General features: G+C 40.9%; 1 protein-coding gene and 1 long non-coding RNA gene across 2 annotated transcripts in view; one reads left to right on the top strand and one right to left on the bottom strand.

Annotated features, from left to right (window-relative positions):
• Window positions 1–16,416, top strand: part of LOC122766575 — a 43,651-nt gene that overhangs the window by 1,766 nt on the left and 25,469 nt on the right. The window contains exon 2 of the long non-coding RNA XR_006360090.1: window positions 3,762–3,807. This is a non-coding gene — a long non-coding RNA (uncharacterized LOC122766575). The remainder of the gene's footprint in view (window positions 1–3,761; window positions 3,808–16,416) is intronic.
• Window positions 2,642–12,455, bottom strand: LOC122766574 (U2 small nuclear ribonucleoprotein auxiliary factor 35 kDa subunit-related protein 1-like). The gene is made up of 7 exons (XM_044021552.1): window positions 12,399–12,455; window positions 10,341–10,450; window positions 10,188–10,246; window positions 9,432–9,557; window positions 9,256–9,324; window positions 5,628–5,723; window positions 2,642–4,021 (listed from the first exon to the last, which is right to left on the bottom strand). Exons 3-7 carry the CDS (start codon window positions 10,227–10,229, stop codon window positions 3,932–3,934), a joined length of 423 nt encoding a protein of 140 aa, XP_043877487.1. The 5' UTR covers window positions 10,230–10,246; window positions 10,341–10,450; window positions 12,399–12,455; the 3' UTR covers window positions 2,642–3,931.

Below are 16,416 nucleotides of genomic sequence, written 5' to 3'. Positions count from 1 at the left end.
TGTGGAGCAAAGTGGACTGAACGGGGTGAGGGGTGAACAATTTGGACAACTGAGGAAAATGAGATGAAGCCTGTTTTGGGGAGTCCCACAGGTTTCCCGTTACACAGACCTGCATGAACGTTGTGAAAGGGAAAGAAAAGAAAGAAAAAGGAATAAATATAAGCTAAGAGACACAATAAAGAAGGAAAGAAGGGGCAGAGTCGATGGAACAGAGAAAAGTGAGAATAGTGCTATTCTGTTTGTGAAATCATTAGGATTTTACTTCCCTGCCCAGAGAGACAACTGTATTTTCCCCCCTGTGTTAGAGTTTTAGTTTCATCGTGCCCTCTGAACACAAGGTACTGTGCATTGTTGCATTGTGTTTTAAAGGTCCTGTACGTAAAAGTTAGCAATATTTATTGGGGAAGATGCAGGTTGCAGCTGACTATCCCTCACCTCGCACAGCTGGTGGATTTTATGTCTGCTTTCCCCAGATGTTGATGACGTTTTCAGGAAGTTTCCCCTGTGCGACAGGAATGTGTTTGCCAGTTAAGTCTGCACAGACTGTGTCGTCACATGCACATTATTTGACCTATAGATTTGAGACCACCCCTTATCAAAATGTGGTCAGGAACTCCACCGTCTCTCTTTAAAGGTACAGTATGTGGCATTTATTGAGGAAATTTCATGTTGCCAAATGAAAATAATTTCTGTCAGAGGGGCTTCAGGAAGATGCAATAGGAAATGTAATAAGCTGTGGCCTAAGATTGTTGCTTACTTCTTATCATGTTTATGCGTGCACACACACGTGGTGGTTTGAAGAACTGGAAAAAGCTTTGGGTGTGATTGATAGTCTTTTTTTCTCCTCTCTCCTACATCCTTGACATTAAATGAAACGGAACACACTGTACATACTTTCTGTACGTACATCCATATTAACATGACACATTACCCCTTATAAATCATAATGCATCATTACATTTTCTATATCAATCTTTAAAACCCATCTTACCTTTTTTATCGTTTTTTTTCCCAATCAAATTTCCATTTGTTTTCTGTAATAACCTGCAGAATTACTGTAAATGCAACTGCGCCACATGGTGTCATGAAGTGCACTTCTATCATCTACATGTCTCTGTAAGTATGTGATTCTAGCCTGTAGCTAATTCCTGGCCTGCCCCGATTCGTCGTAAATCTTCAATTATTTTCCCGTCTCTATTAATCTACAGTCTTCCAGGAATTACTTCATACAGGTCATTCTCATACACAATGTCCTTTAAAACACATTTGACCCTATAAGACTCAATATTTCAGTTGTGATGGTTCACTGAGTGTAAAACCAGTTTTCCCAGGGATTTTGGCCAACTAACATTACGTAATCAAACCACAGCATCAATCAATCACTCAATCCGACTTTTTTTTTTTCATAATAAGCGACGCACCTGAAAGTGCTTCACAGGATAAAAACATGGAACAACCCTTATTATACCCTAATAGCCACTCACTGTAAGATGAGGTGGAAAGAAAGTGAACAGGAGAGTGAGGGTGTACAGAGCATGCAGACGTCAAATAGTCTGCATGCTCTGTACACGCACACTGTCCAGGAATCAGGAGAAGTCAAAGCATCCCATTAACTCTTACTGGTGCAGCTGCAGCTCCAGAAACTCGCTAACCTCACTGAAAATGACCAACATTCAAACTATACAGTGAAGGGAGAAGGATGGATTCACTTTGTCTGTGCCCTCGAGTAACACACACACACCTATTTTTCCCTCCCTCTGCCACTCTGGAAGCACATATTTCTTCTCTTCATCTCACTCTCCTCTCCTCCTCCTTGCTTTTCATTCTCTCTCTGTCAACTGCCTTTGTTTCACCTCCAATAATTTATGATAGGGCATTTCTGTAAACATCTGATGTGAATGTTTTCATGTTTCAGTCTGCAAAATGCCCGCTGGCCACACCTCGTGTTCACAGACGTGCAAACAAACACACACACGCACACACAAATGATGTTTTACATACCAGCCATTTTATTATATACGCCTATTCAACTGCTCATTAAAAACAGCAAACGGTAAACAGCAACTCGATGCATTTCAGCATGTAGACCTGGTCAAGAATTTGAAGAATATTTACAGAGAATGGTCTAGAAAAGGAACACATTCAGTGAACATGCCAGAGGTCAGAGGACAATAGCCAGATGTCTAAACATGAAGCACATGGGCTCGAGAAGCGAAACCACACTGTGTGCTACTCCTGCCACTTTATTAGGTGTCCACTGTACCTCATAAAGTACCACTGTTAGTCGTCGGTGGAATGAGCGGGATTCCCCCTTTATTATGCTACTAGGCCATCTGCAAACCATCCCTGTGTCTTCCAGACTGAACCGGAAGCAGTTGGCACCACGTTTTATTAATATCACCATCTATTTTCTGCTGTTTTCCTCTTTTGCACCAACTGTTACCGTACAAAGCCACATAAAGCGCAAGTCTCATGACAATTTATGCCATTATTCACTGGTTACAAACAAAAGCACCAAAGCTCACAGTCACACGTGCTAATTTAGCGCATCATAGCATGATTCTGGCTCAAAAATGGCTTATAGAGTTCCAGCCTTTTCTCATTGAATACAACGTGAAAACAGATCAGTGTATGAACACAATTCATTGTGTGTTATTGTCTCCAGCTGAGATGATCTTTTATTTTAACCTTTTGTTTCATTGTTTTCCTTAAATTTGTTATTTTTGGATGTGAATATGAAGTTCAGTCTTGTTTTGTTTTTCCTGTGTAATGTGCACCACTGTGATCTTATTTTGGTTTAGGGTTAAGAATCCTGCTGTTTTTGGTTTCAGCATCACTACATACCATTATTAAGCAGCATGGACATATTAAACAGTATAAAATCGCTGCAGTTGTTGCATTTTTGTTAATCAAATTTTAACATGTAAAATAATTTAGCGACAGTCTTTGATCTTGATACTGCTCTCATATAAACAAATACTGGAATCACATGGAAATGAATTAGCTTAGCAAATGTTAGGCGGCAAGTTTTTTAAAATAATTATGATACTTTTACTTTCTTGCTAAGAGTTAATTTTCCTGCTGAAAGTGTGATGAGAATTTTCATATAACAACAGAAATGCTGGAGCCACATGGTGATTTGTTAGCTTAGCATAGACTCACTCCAAAGCTCATTTTGAAGCTCCTGTATTTGGCAAAGTATTATATATTTCTACGTAAGTGCTTCCAGCTTGGTGGTACAGTGGTACAGCACACCGTACACATTAATAAGAACATAATATGCAAGAAAGAAGTGGCCGCTGAGTGTGCGCTAGTCCTGTCAACGATGCACTCAGCCTCAGCTGGGATTAGCTCCAGCTCCAGTGTGATCCTCGAAGGCTAAGTCATATAGATGATGAATGGAGACCTGCTTTAAGATGTTATGTTCCGCTCAGCTAATGACCTTCTGGCTCTATAGGCTCATAACTAATGCACACATTTGAGAATGGTATCGATCTGCTCATTTAACTCCCAGCGAGAAAGCCAATAAACATGTAGTCAAACTTGAATGCCGAGTTTGACAATAAACAAACACAATTTTGTGTCTATTAATTGTCGCTGCAACTAGCTCTTGTAGTGTGTAGTCAGGTATGAGCAAAGGCCCTGCAGTGGAAGTGAGGAAGCATGTGGAAGCCACTTTGGCTGTGCAGATTAATTTATCCAATGTTTGCTGTACTTGCTGCACAGTCTTCATGAGCTTATATCTCCATTTTGTTTTTCAGCATTCAAAGGAAACGGCAGCCACCACAAGACGATGTTCCTCATTCTGTAAGTACCACAGCTCACTGACTGTATTCATGTCTCAGTTGACATAGCAATGATTGAGTCGCGTTGAAGTGTGAACAAAAGGGACATTTATCATCATGTGTCACTCGCTCTCATAATGGTGTCTTTACATCCTGGTGAGCAGTTGGTCAACCGCGTCGTTGGCTGCTCCGCCCTCCATCCCCGACTCCTCCACCAGCACCTTCCTCTGAAACTCCTGCATTAGGAGAAACATGTTAAGAGATTTATAAAAAAGGACTGACTTTTTACCTTCTTAATCTTCTTAGGAAATATCTTGACAGGGTAATTGTGGTTATTACCAAAAACAATAATACAGATGGTCACTAATGCCACTTTTGCACCACATTTAGCAGCTACACACCATGTTTTTAACGAGGATAATCCCCTTCAATAAAAAAGGCGACTGACTTATTTACTATGTGCAGCATTCCAGTGAAATATGTGTAGCCTTGACTGGTGATCTGATACAGCCCATGGCCAAGAGAAAAGAAGTTGGATTTGTATTTGTAAGGGTCACTGGTTCAAATCAGAGGACGGTTTAAAGGCTGGGGTGTCAAACATGCGGCCCAGGGGCCAGAACCGGCCCGCCAGAGGGTCCAATCGGCCCACAGGAAGAATTTGTTAAAATTTCACACTAATCTAAACTTAATGTCAAATGCTCCAGATACCTGTGACTAAATGTTTGTGCCTTTATAGATCCAGTGTGCTGTGTAAATAGTAAATATAGGCATGATATTGTTGAAATTGCACTTATATTTCTCAAGAAATTTCATGCTTTGTAAAATTATCCTTCAGTAATGTAAAACAAAGGAGAAAAAACGAAGGGGTTCTTGTTGTTCATAAGTTATTATGCTATTATTTTACTATTTTTACTGGTCCGGCCCCCTTGAGATCAAATTTTGCGGTATGTGGCCCCTGAACTAAAATGAGTTTGACACCCCTGGTTTAAAGGCTGGGGTGCCCCTGAGCAAGGCACCCGATCCCCTATATCTCCCCGGGTGCCGAAAAGTGCTGTTCTGTGTCCAGCTTGTGTGTGTTTTTTTATAAAATTTTATTATATTTATTTTTATTATTATTGTTCTTTTCAGTCTCTATTTAATACTCCGCTGCAACTAAACACTTTTAGATCACAGCTTGAAACGAGGGCATCATAATATCTTGCCGTACAGTCCTCATCTTGACTGCTAAAAATAATTAAGGCACTAACCCAATTGTTAGGTTTGCATCATCGGAGCTGCAGCTTATAAAAACCTGTGTCCAAGGCAGAGTCATTTGACCCAGCCGTGAATGCTGACTGTGTCCTTTGTAAAACTTTGTTTGACTTCTTTATTTCTTATTTTTTTAATATTGGCCTGTGGAAAAGTGACTTTATTGAGAAGCATCAGTGGGGTGAAAAAAAAAATCCCTCATCCTTGGTCACTCCCACAGTATTTGATTGACAGGTAGTGGAGCCCAGCAGGGAAATGATTGCTTGGCACTGGTGTGACGTGAAGTAAATGCTAACTCCATGAACCCGTCACTTCACCAAAGCCACTTATTGGACTTCAAAGCATCCATTCATTTTGATGAGCGACTGACAAGTCTAATTAACAGACGCCTGAACTCTGACCCTGAACTCTGACACATATGTAATTCGATGATGACGACAGGCTGCTTTTCGTCTCTCCAGGAGCTTTGAAACACTAGGAGCCTTTTGTCTATAGTTGTCACGCTGCGGTGTTGAGTCTCAGATTGTTAGCATTTCAAACGTGTCAAAGAGCAGATTTGTCGGCTGTGTATTTGACATCCACACTCATCCTTACTCGGAATCTTCTGAGCCTCGACAGTCGCTCCAGCAGAATCTTCTCCTGGCTGGACGTCACTTCTGCTACGTGAGTCTGCCACTGCTGCTCTTTTTCCTGAAACGAGCAGCATTATTCACATATTGATGTATAAATATAAATGTGGCACTGATCAATATGTACAATGTCAAAGAAGTGGCTCTTAATGGCACCTGAGGTCTGATGTGGGCCAATAGAAGATCCAAAAGAAAATAATCTGTTCTCCCTTAAGGAAAATCATCTCTTTTCCCTTTCAGCTCTACAGAACATTTTAGTGTACCATTAGTTTATTATTTCATTTTTGGCAGCCTTCACCATGGGATTAATAGATATATCATAGATTTACATCTATATAATAGCACCTTGTTTTCCCCACATTGTTAATGTATCTATATATCTATATATCTATATCTATATATATATATATCTATATATATATATATATAGATATATATATGTGTGTGTGTGTGTGTGTGTGTGTGTGCGTGCGTGTGTGTGTATATACAGTATGTGTATATATGTGTGTGTGTATATATATATATATATAATGCTAATAATAATAATTGCTAATAGTTATGCTAACAGGACCATAGAAACATAGAAAAGACTGAAGATATTCTTTTCAAAAATACTACGTCTATTCTAGTAATGCAAAGCTAAATGCAAATCGGTGAAGTATTCCTTTAAGCAGCATTAGCAACTCTTGCTACATAGTTTGCCGTGAGAGACACAGCTCTGCTGACCTTATGTGTGAGTCCACTGTAACATCTGATCCAATAATACTACACGTTACACCACTCAGTCTGGAGCGTGTGCATCTGTGTGTGTGTGAACGAGAGATGAAAAGTGCTGCGCCTGTTTGTGTATCGCTGGCCTCTGGTTTCATTAAGCATGTTTATGTGTGTTTCTTATGTAAAGGGTACATTTTCACACATGTGAGAGAGAACATTTGGACTATCTGTGTATGGACGACTATAAACATTTTCGATGAGATGCATGTGAGATGTTGATTTCAGTGGACAAAGCCTGTCATCAATTAACATTTTTGTCATTGGAAGTGTGTGTGTGTGTGTGTGTGTCGGGGGAGCAATAACGTGTAGAGGAAGCTGATGTGAGCAAGAGAGGCATTTCATTTAAGAGGAAGCCTTGCTGACACATATGGAGTGAAGGTGAAAGCAGTTAAACTGCACATGTACACTCTCTTGCAGAAAAAAACAATCACGGCATTCTTTTCAAGAGGGCTTTGAGTTGAAAATTATCATTCAGCCATTTGCTCCACACACACACTTTCTCTGTCCTCATGGTGTGTGTGTGTGTGTGTGTGTGTGTGTGAGGGGAGGGCAGCACACTTGAAACAAGTGGCCTTAAAACTGGTGAGCACTGACGAATGATGAATTGCATCAACACTTGTCCTCTGTCGGTGATCCAATCACAACATCATTTTGGTAATTAACCATCTGGCCAGTTGTGGTGGTTGTGAAGTCAAATGTGCCGAGCAGTCGGCGGGGCTTTAGGTTGAAACATATACAAGCAAGATAGAAATATGTCCCTAAGGTGGGTGGAAAAACATTCCAAAAGCAGGTTCTGTGGACATTTTTTTTTGGGGGGGATACTTTCTTCTGCCATGGAGGTTATGATTTTACTTGTATTTGTCTGTTTGTCTGGGAGCAGAAAAAAAACTTCAAAAGGAAACTACAGATTTTGATTAGATTTTGTATTGATGAACAGTATAAATATTTGCATAATATATCATCTACATGGACATCATGCAGACAAAATGGAACTGTGAAAGCTGCTTCGTTGTGTGTCCACGCATTGCCTCGGAGCGTTTCACTTTAACCAGCAACATTTGTCCTTATACTTTTTTTCCATTTTCGTTTGCATGCGTCACTGTAAAGATGCTTAACAGTGATAAGCCTCTTTTTTTTTTTGCCTCTGCATGTCCCCACAAATCCCCCTTGTCTTTTATTCCAACAAAAACATATTGTTTTCCTTTTATCTACTGGAAAGCAAAATATTCTTCATCTTCTCGTCTTCACAGCCAATAGACACTTGTCAGAGACGATGCCCCGGAGCGCATCTTAATATATGATCTGAATTTATGATCGTTCCCGTTTATTTGTGTTTATAAAGCGTCTCACAGGCCGCACCTAATTGTCTTATGATTCATATACGGCCTGCGGGCCCTAGTGTGTGTGTTTGGCAGGGGTTTAGTTAGGGTTCAGTGGAAAGTACATGCCGTATGGAGGTGAGAGTGACTGTCCTCTCTATCAGGGTAAATGTTGTCATCCACTTCCTTGTTTTTTTTTGTACGTGTAAATATGTGTGTGTGTGTGTGTGTGTGTGTGCGCAGCGGAAACAGTGACAGCAGTCCATGTCCCTTGTTAACCTCACACACTCCTGTTAGAAGCAGGGCAACTGCTCAACGCGCCCACAGTTCGATGCAGTTCTACTGTGTCCAATCCCTGTCCATGACGTTATCTGTTTTGGCAAATGTGTGTTTTAGAACGGTGTGAACAGTGTGAGCTCAACTTTTCATTTTGCACAACGTTAAATATATCTTTCACTCCTGTGTGTGTGCGTGCGTGTGTTTCGCACTGGGAAGCGCGTGAGTGTTTGATGGCAGCTGATAAGCCCAGCAGCCTTGAAAGAGGGCCAGAGCTGCATTCCCCAGCCTTTCCATGGAAGTGAATCGGATTTTGCCCTGAGTGATGAAGTGAACCTCGTCGGTAAATGAACACTTATCGATCCAGCATCGCACTCCTGCCTGTCTGCCTCATTGCTGAGCCTTGTCTTTCCATTAGATTGAATATAAGCGTCTGGTCTCACGAAGTGTTCAACACAGCATCTTAAAATATGATCTTATGAGCCAACCAAAAGAGAAAAAAACAAGTAGAAAGGAAAACATATTTGACATGTAATAAAGCTGACAGTGGAAATGATCTTGTAATCTTGTCATTACACTGCTCACAGTTGTGGTTACTCCTGTTTGGCTGCGAGGTGCAACCTGTTTGTTTGTGTTTAGTGGGATTAGTGCATGCAAAAAAAAAGTGTTTGTTTCAATAGCCTGATTTTATGCACTCTCTCAGTTTGTGCCTGAAAGGATAATCAAAGCAGAAAATTCTTGAAATATCACATAAAAGTTCTTCCACAAGAGGATGTGGAAAAGCTGGCATAATGACATATGGTATTAGGTAACGAGAAGGTGGAGGAGAGGCGGGACGTGTGGACAGATGAGGTAACGACAACATTCCTCGACTTACTGAAACAAGCAGATATTATTATAACAGTTGGGAAGCGGCAACGAAATCTGTTGTTGTTTTTTTTCATCACACATCTTTTGATCTTGCTTGTCACACATTCTTATCCTTCTTTTGTGGTGACCCTGAGTTTTGCGCCACCTACAGCTCATCTCTGTGAAGTAACAGTCACTGGACAGCAGTGGATGGAGTGAAACATGCATAAATGAGCATTTTCTTTATTTCATTTGAGCTGCATTTTAAAGTGGAAGTGCAGCTACTGAGGCTGGACTGATGTTGTGTTTGTGCGAATAGTGTAATAGTAAAGAGGTTGTTTGGTTTGGACTAGTGGTGTGTGTGTGTGTACTCACCTTCTTTCTCTCCTCTATTTCCCTGAGTCTCTCTTTTTCCTGCCGTTCTCGCTCCAGTTGCCGGTGGACCTCCAAACACACAGAGGCACTTGTACATAATTTTTTTTTTAAAGCAAAAGTGTTAATTTTTTACTGGTTTCATGAAACTTTGAGGGTGACTTGTCTTCATCTCTTACCCGCTCCTCCTTTTTCATACTGCCGTCATCCTCAAAAGCCCCGGCTGCTTCCACCACTTCTTTTGACATCTTTCCTGACATTCCCAGAAATACATAGTCTTCCTCTTTGCACAGACCCCTCATGGACTGGAAGCAGGAAAATAACAGCAATTCATTTGATTTTGCCTTGGGCACCAGTTGCTATACTGCTGTACATGAATAATCCATTCACCTATTTTTGCATTTGTTTATTCACCTCCTTGGGAAGTGTTTCATATTTTGTTGTCCAGTGACATTGAATGATTGTAGAATGAATAATTACCTCAACATTAATCATCTTTCACGATGATTTGTATATTTTGTGATATTAAAACAAGTGATTCATTCGGGAAAAAAAAAACCCAAAAAAACCAAAACTTTGAGTATGGTCTGCGTTAAGATGATGTTGCCTCCATCCACAGGGTGCAATTAATCATTTGAATAATTTTAGCTTGAAAATGATGTGACTCATATTCTACATCCTTCACAGTCACCACATCTAATGACAGAATGATACTATACAGCTGTGGAATAAATCCACAGTGTAAATGGCTGCATATTACTTGATATTTACAACCTTTCTGTGCTGGCTCCTCCAAGAAGAGGGATTAAGTTCAGCTCTTTGGTAATTATCTTGCCGAAAGGATGCGGGGTAGAGCAGGAAAATATACATGAAGGAACTTCTATCCGTCAGTACGGTCATTGATGCACTTAAACCGCTGTTTGCAACTTACGTACCTTTGACATGGGGATTCCTTGAAACCGCTTCACATGTGTCATCTTAATCCAGGACAGGTCTGTGTTTCATCACACACAGATGTTCAGAGTTTGATAAAGTGGACACAAGCTCTGCACGGGTCAAATTATCATCAATTCTTGTCCATGACTCACCTGCAGGTAAAACACCACTTTTGCCGCTTACTGATCAAACACCTGCCGTTCACTGATTCATCCCTTAACTCAGAATAACCACAGGCGGAGATCCAGTTGACTGTACCCGACTGAAACTCCCAACAAAAGCACTCACATGTGAGTTATGGAGGTTCTTATACGGTGACGGCACACAGCTTACATGCTAGTCATTTCCACAGTTCAGTGGCAGATGTGCCACTGTCCCACTAAGGGCTAGTGAGTGATGGATCCTCAGCTCTTTTTAATTCAGGTCACTGCGTCTCAAACTTTCCCACTGGGCTACCAAAAGGCCACGCAAGTGCTTTGTATATGACAGATACAGCTGTGTTCGTTTTAGGATTATATATCTGCTAGTTCCAACTGGAAAAGAACAAAAGTCAAAAAGCAGTAACTTGACATTTTGTTCAATTCTTCTTGCTGAGAACAGGATGAAAATGACGTGTTTTAGTCTTAATGCTAACCATGAAGCTACACAGCAGCTTGAGGCCTTAGCCATTTAGCTTAGCACACATACTAAAATGGCGGAGTAGATTTATTACCATGGTTTGCCACTGGTCAGTGATTAATCTTAATTCTGAAAAGATGACTGTATGAGTTATACAATTCAATAATGACATTACTATTTTGGTGAATATTATTATTTGCTTTTATTTCTGGACAGGTGCCAGTTAGCTCAGCTTAGCTTAGCATAAGGGGTGATATGGCTGGTAACCTCTTAATGTGAGCGACAGTCTTAGCCACTGCTATTATAATATTATTTGAAATTTGTATTTGAAATACAACACATTGCCCTGTCCAACACCACATCAGTCCTATTAAGCAATAGAAAGCTGCAGCTTCAGTGTTTGCCTGCCTTCTGCGACTTAATTTGCCCACAGGGAACAATAAAGTCTTTCATGCCCTCTTAGGTTAATTAATGGCACTTTCACTGGGCTGCTGCAAAGAAGCCAGACAGCCACATCAACCAGTGGTGTGATGGAAATGCAGCAGACATTAAGAGATTCCAGTGAACTCACTCAATCATGGCATTGACAGTGTTATGAAAACATGTCTGAGAGCTGCAGCCTCAGCGCTGCTGTGTCGGAGCAGCTCCACAGCGCTGACTAAAGATCGAACCAGAGCGAGAACCGTATGACTGGCATCAAAGTTTGTTTTCACGTTGAGATTCCACTGTGTCACGGCACATTTATAGTGAGAGGCAGATATGAAAAAAAAGACTGGACAATGAAACAAAAAGACATTTCCACAGTATGAAATGTATACGTGAAAGACAGTGCAGATGCATGAAAAGACTCCCCTCCCGACCACAACCCATTAAACATAATGATACAACGTTGTGTGTTTACATATCTGTGTGATTATCATACGTTTCACATTGTTCCTATTAAAAATCTAACATGAATTACAAAAGGGCTTATATAGAGCGGCATCATGACATATCTTTGGTTCTGTGTTATTATTTTGTATTGATATGTTCTGTGTCCTGTGAAATTACATAAATACATAAATACATAAATAAATACAGTTAATAATTTCATGCTTGTGCTAATAATGAAAAAAAAAAAAACATTATTCCATGACCCAGTATTTTCCAGAATAATAAGCTCCAGACCTGTGGCAGTCAGGTCAATGACTAGTGCTGCCTTTGAAGAAAGGGTTTGAATAATAAAAACAAAGTTTAAAGTATCACTGTGGGTGAGTTACAGGGGTGCAAAATAATAAATAAATTCATCGTGACACTCAAGAGTAGTGTATGCTAATTTGTCTCTGGCATTACATCATCATTTTTATAGGTTGCTCACTGTACAACAAACCTCAATAGGTCTGGCAACCATATAAGTAATGGTCTCTTGTGTGGGCCTTAATGAGAGCCATGCAGTGACATTCAGAACACACAGTATATAAAAAACATAACGATGGTCGTATAACTGTCACATGTGTGTGATTATTATTGTAATTAAGTTTGCTCATGGCATAAGGTTGCAGTAATAAGGTAATAAAAATAAATCAAGAAAGAATCCGAACATGTGTACTTACTGCATGGTGCACGTAGACATTTGCACATACGCGCGCTTGCATATTGGTCCGCTAAAGTGTCTGTATGATCGGCACCCTGCAAACAGCGACCAGCTGTGACCCTTGAACTTTGACCTCTGAGGCCCTGACATCACTCGTCTTTTCGATCACAACAGGAAACTTCCTTCTGTAAATGTCTCCCCAGTGGAATCAATGAAATGACCCTTGAGCAAACTTTAAACAGGAATAATTCACGCCTTATTGTCAAGCTGATGAGATTCAGTAAATGTCATGCAGCTCTTTGCACTGCGTTATTAGCATTTTGTTTGCCATTTTACTCATCGTACCACACTCTTTGAGAAGTGAAGTCTACTACTCACTTGATTTGCATTCCTGATGATACAAGGTCTCAGTCGCTAGTTTTGGGTCTTCTTCAATAGAACATTTAGAGGAAAATGGTTCTTAGTTCCATTATGGCCTGTGTATTTAATAACTTTCTTTACTTCTGTCCTGGACTCATTTTGAAGATGACTTTTCCCATGATCTTCTGCATCTGTGGGACATAAATGCAAAGGGTGACACATTTGCTTTGGCTTCATTCCTAAATTTCTGCTTCATGTCAAATTCGTTCACACTGGATACTGATATCCCACCTTCACAGTCTTAAGTCTTAAGACCTGTCATTTGTACCGTGGCAGGGGATTTACTTTAGGTCCATATGTCAGAATGTAATAGTCCCAGTGGGCTTCAGTTCTACGTAGTTTCCTTGCAAACGTATTTGACCATGTGTGTCCTTCCTTGTTACATTCTCCCGCTTCTCCCTTATGACGTTGGAAAATGCACTCCCACGATAAACAAGACAGAATGACTGATGTCTGAGTAGGTGATCGCTTTGAAAGGAAGACACATCCATTTGCCTGAACTTGAAAAGCATATTTTAAAGTCCCGACACAAGATAAATATTAATATGTTTTTAAATGAAGACAGAATATGCAATCACATCGCCGTGCATGGGGTTTGGATTAGGGTCACTTCTCAAGTCTTTGCCTCTTTTATAAGATGACTTAAACCAAGGCATCCATTACATGGCACATTTGAACTCCCTCACTTGTGGTAACAGTGTTCACTTTGTATTGTCATAGACAGTAAATGCCTAAAAGTGGCTAGAACGTTGTATTTAAAGAATATCCATTCCCTTCCCCAGAGTTATTACGCATTTCCACTTGCATGTACATGGCTGCGGTTCCATTTGTAGTAAAATGAGGGTCTGCATCTGTTTCGCGTTACACACATGAGAACTCAATCTCACGTAACATTCCCGTAGACCAGCAGACCTCCATTCAAGAAAGTGTCCATGGTCATCGTCTTCATTGTCTCGTCAAGCTCACGCCACCATCGAGACGGCACATGCTTAACTTCCTAGTCTGTGGTCCACACGGTCAAATGTTTGGTTGCTCGAGTACAGAATGTCCACACAGTGTAAACGACATATTAGGGGTGCGGCAAAAAAAAACGATGTAATGAAATGTCGTCATATTTTGCGATGTTATATTGCGAGCAACACAGCATCAGTCCACTAGATGGTGCTGAGTGCTCAGTTGAGCTGTTGTGTGAGTATATCGCAATATATGATTGTGCAAATATACGCAACATCATGATACTATTGTATTGTGATAATCGTGGTGTCTCATATAATTATACAGGCTATAATTGACCTCTGTGGACCTGTGACTATGTTAAATATCATAACATATGTCTGCTCTCACTATAGATGATAGAAACTGTCCCAGATGGCTGAAACAACAGGAAAAAAAACCAACCGCTTCTGTTAAACCTGGATAAATACTATACTATATAGTGACCCTTCTTGACTAATCTTAATCTCATAATCTGATAGAGACAGAAACGCATTGGCAGAATTAAGGAGTAACTTTTAAATGTGGGACACAGTAAACTGTGGTCATTTCTTTGGATTTCCTCTGCAATGACTCTTCGCAGCAGAGACAGATGTGTTGTAGATCAGCAATAAACCACAGCTGCTCAAAGCTTGGATAAGTGCACAGTTTAGCTGAAGTGACACAGGCACTGTGGCCCGACGCCTGCGTGAATCACATCCTTTTTTCATTCCAAAGATCTAATTCAGTGCCTGAGTTCGGACATGAACGAGCTGGTGTGTGTGTGTGTGTGTGTGTGTGTGTGTGTGTGTTGACCTAGTGTGACTCCGGGAAAACTCCTGTCATGACGGATTCCTGACACGCCTTGTGTCTTAATGCCTGATCCCTTTGGCCAGTAAGCCAAGCTCATCAATCGGCTTAGCTTCACCTCAGTACCCATTGTCCGGTACATCTGATGAGCCTCGGGGGACTTGGCTCCACCTGCGGGACACTCATTGTAAAGTGATATGTGTGTGTGTGGTATGTGGGGTGTGAGGCAACATATTGGGACAGTAGGGGTCCATGTGTGTGTGTGTGTGTAGGTGCAGATATCCCTGCAGGCACAGTTAGGGTGTGACTGTTGGAGACAGTGTTTGGCAGTGACACTGTTCGGACAATCCCCTGACCTCAATCTCTGGTAGAGCAGGAGTGTGTGTGTGTGTTTGGATGACTTTGTATGTACCGCACGCTGATGCATAAATCTGTGTCAATCATTTCTGTGGGCCCATTCCTTTGTCCAAGCCATTTAAGTTAAAACACCACACAACCCGTAATGTTTTAATTCTATTCGACAACTATGAGGTGGCACACATGACTAAATACATTTGAGCCTGCTGAAACATGCAGAACATTTGTCTCACCCCTCTGGCAGTGAGAGTGATTACACACAACGTTGTCCTCCACTGAGGAAAAGCCACAACTTAGGCAATCAATGTCTGACCTTTGCTGACACGCACTTTCTTTATTTGTCTGTATCTTTCCTCTGAATGCTGTGTCTGCTGATGCATCATTGACTTTTCTTTTTAGGTGTTTCTGATATAGGTTCCATCATGCTCCTCGTGGCTGAACTGGAGGCAAAAGTGAGAAACACGTGTCCTCACAGATTGATCAGTTTCACATTTTATTTGGAAATGGTGTTGACCCAAAGCCGAGCTTACACGACATAACTCATTGGTAAAATGAATACATTATTACATAGCAACACAAGGCGAGTATGAGTATCCAGATTTCATGGAATATGTTGAGACATTCCCTCAAAAACCACAAACGACAACCTCATGCTGTTTCTCGAAAACCCCCCAAAACAAACCTCAGAGGTCTGGTGTCTGTAAACAATCAGGCTGTGAAACCATGATGTCTGAACCGTTTTTATTTTTTCTAATTTTACAGCAATACATCAAATATTAGACCTAAGTAGTGCATCAGTTGTCTCCCCCACTTCATGTCTACAAATTAGCAGACGTTTGATAGCGAGGCAGTAGTTAATGACTCTACATGTGAGGTTGTTTTTTTTTTGGGAATATCTGATCTCTATAAACATCATGTTGCTGAGATGTAGCTCGACGAGCCGCACATGAATCTTCCCCGAGAAAATACATTTAAGTCAAATTTGTCAGCTAGCCAGACTTATAACATCTCAGGAGGGACAGACCTTGTGGGTTTAGGATTAAAACATGAGGTTTTATGACCAAAACGGGGTGATTATCTGTGAGAGAATCAGATAAGGTATTACTTAGAGGGTCGGGTTCTGACTCCACTTGAACAGGGACTAAAATAACATGATGTCACAGAGTTCTGGGAACAGGAGTGCTGTGGCGAGGATCCCTCCGTATCCCTGGTGAAGCTCAGAGCTCCCATTTCCATCCTCATCCTGTGTGAGCATGTGATGAGACATGGAAGGAGATATCCGTCATGTAGGACGTGACACACCGCAGAAAAACGCACCTCAAGTCCTGTTCCTGAAGATTTTAGAACAATAAGCACGCGAGCGACAGAGTCCAGAGGGTACAAATCATCATAACAAGCTTGAGGAAGTGGTTCAAAGAGCCCTGTAAAAATAATTTAGTGTGTAATGTCATTTTTCAAGGGAACCCGAGGTGTTAAAT

The sequence above is a fragment of the Solea senegalensis genome, linkage group LG3 (genome assembly GCF_019176455.1).
Source record: "Solea senegalensis isolate Sse05_10M linkage group LG3, IFAPA_SoseM_1, whole genome shotgun sequence".
Classification (NCBI taxonomy): Eukaryota; Metazoa; Chordata; class Actinopteri; order Pleuronectiformes; family Soleidae; genus Solea; species Solea senegalensis.
This window is presented reverse-complemented; position numbering and strand designations above follow the sequence as displayed.

Coding starts and splice junctions, on each gene's coding strand:
- LOC122766574 (XM_044021552.1), bottom strand. CDS start 10,229: ATGACACATGTGAAGCGGTTTCAAGGAATCCCCATGTCAAAG. Junction 9,558..10,187: donor AAGGAATCCCCATGTCAAAG/GTACGTAAGTTG, acceptor TCCTGCTTCCAG/TCCATGAGGGGTCTGTGCAA. Junction 9,325..9,431: donor GTATGAAAAAGGAGGAGCGG/GTAAGAGATGAA, acceptor GTGTGTTTGGAG/GTCCACCGGCAACTGGAGCG.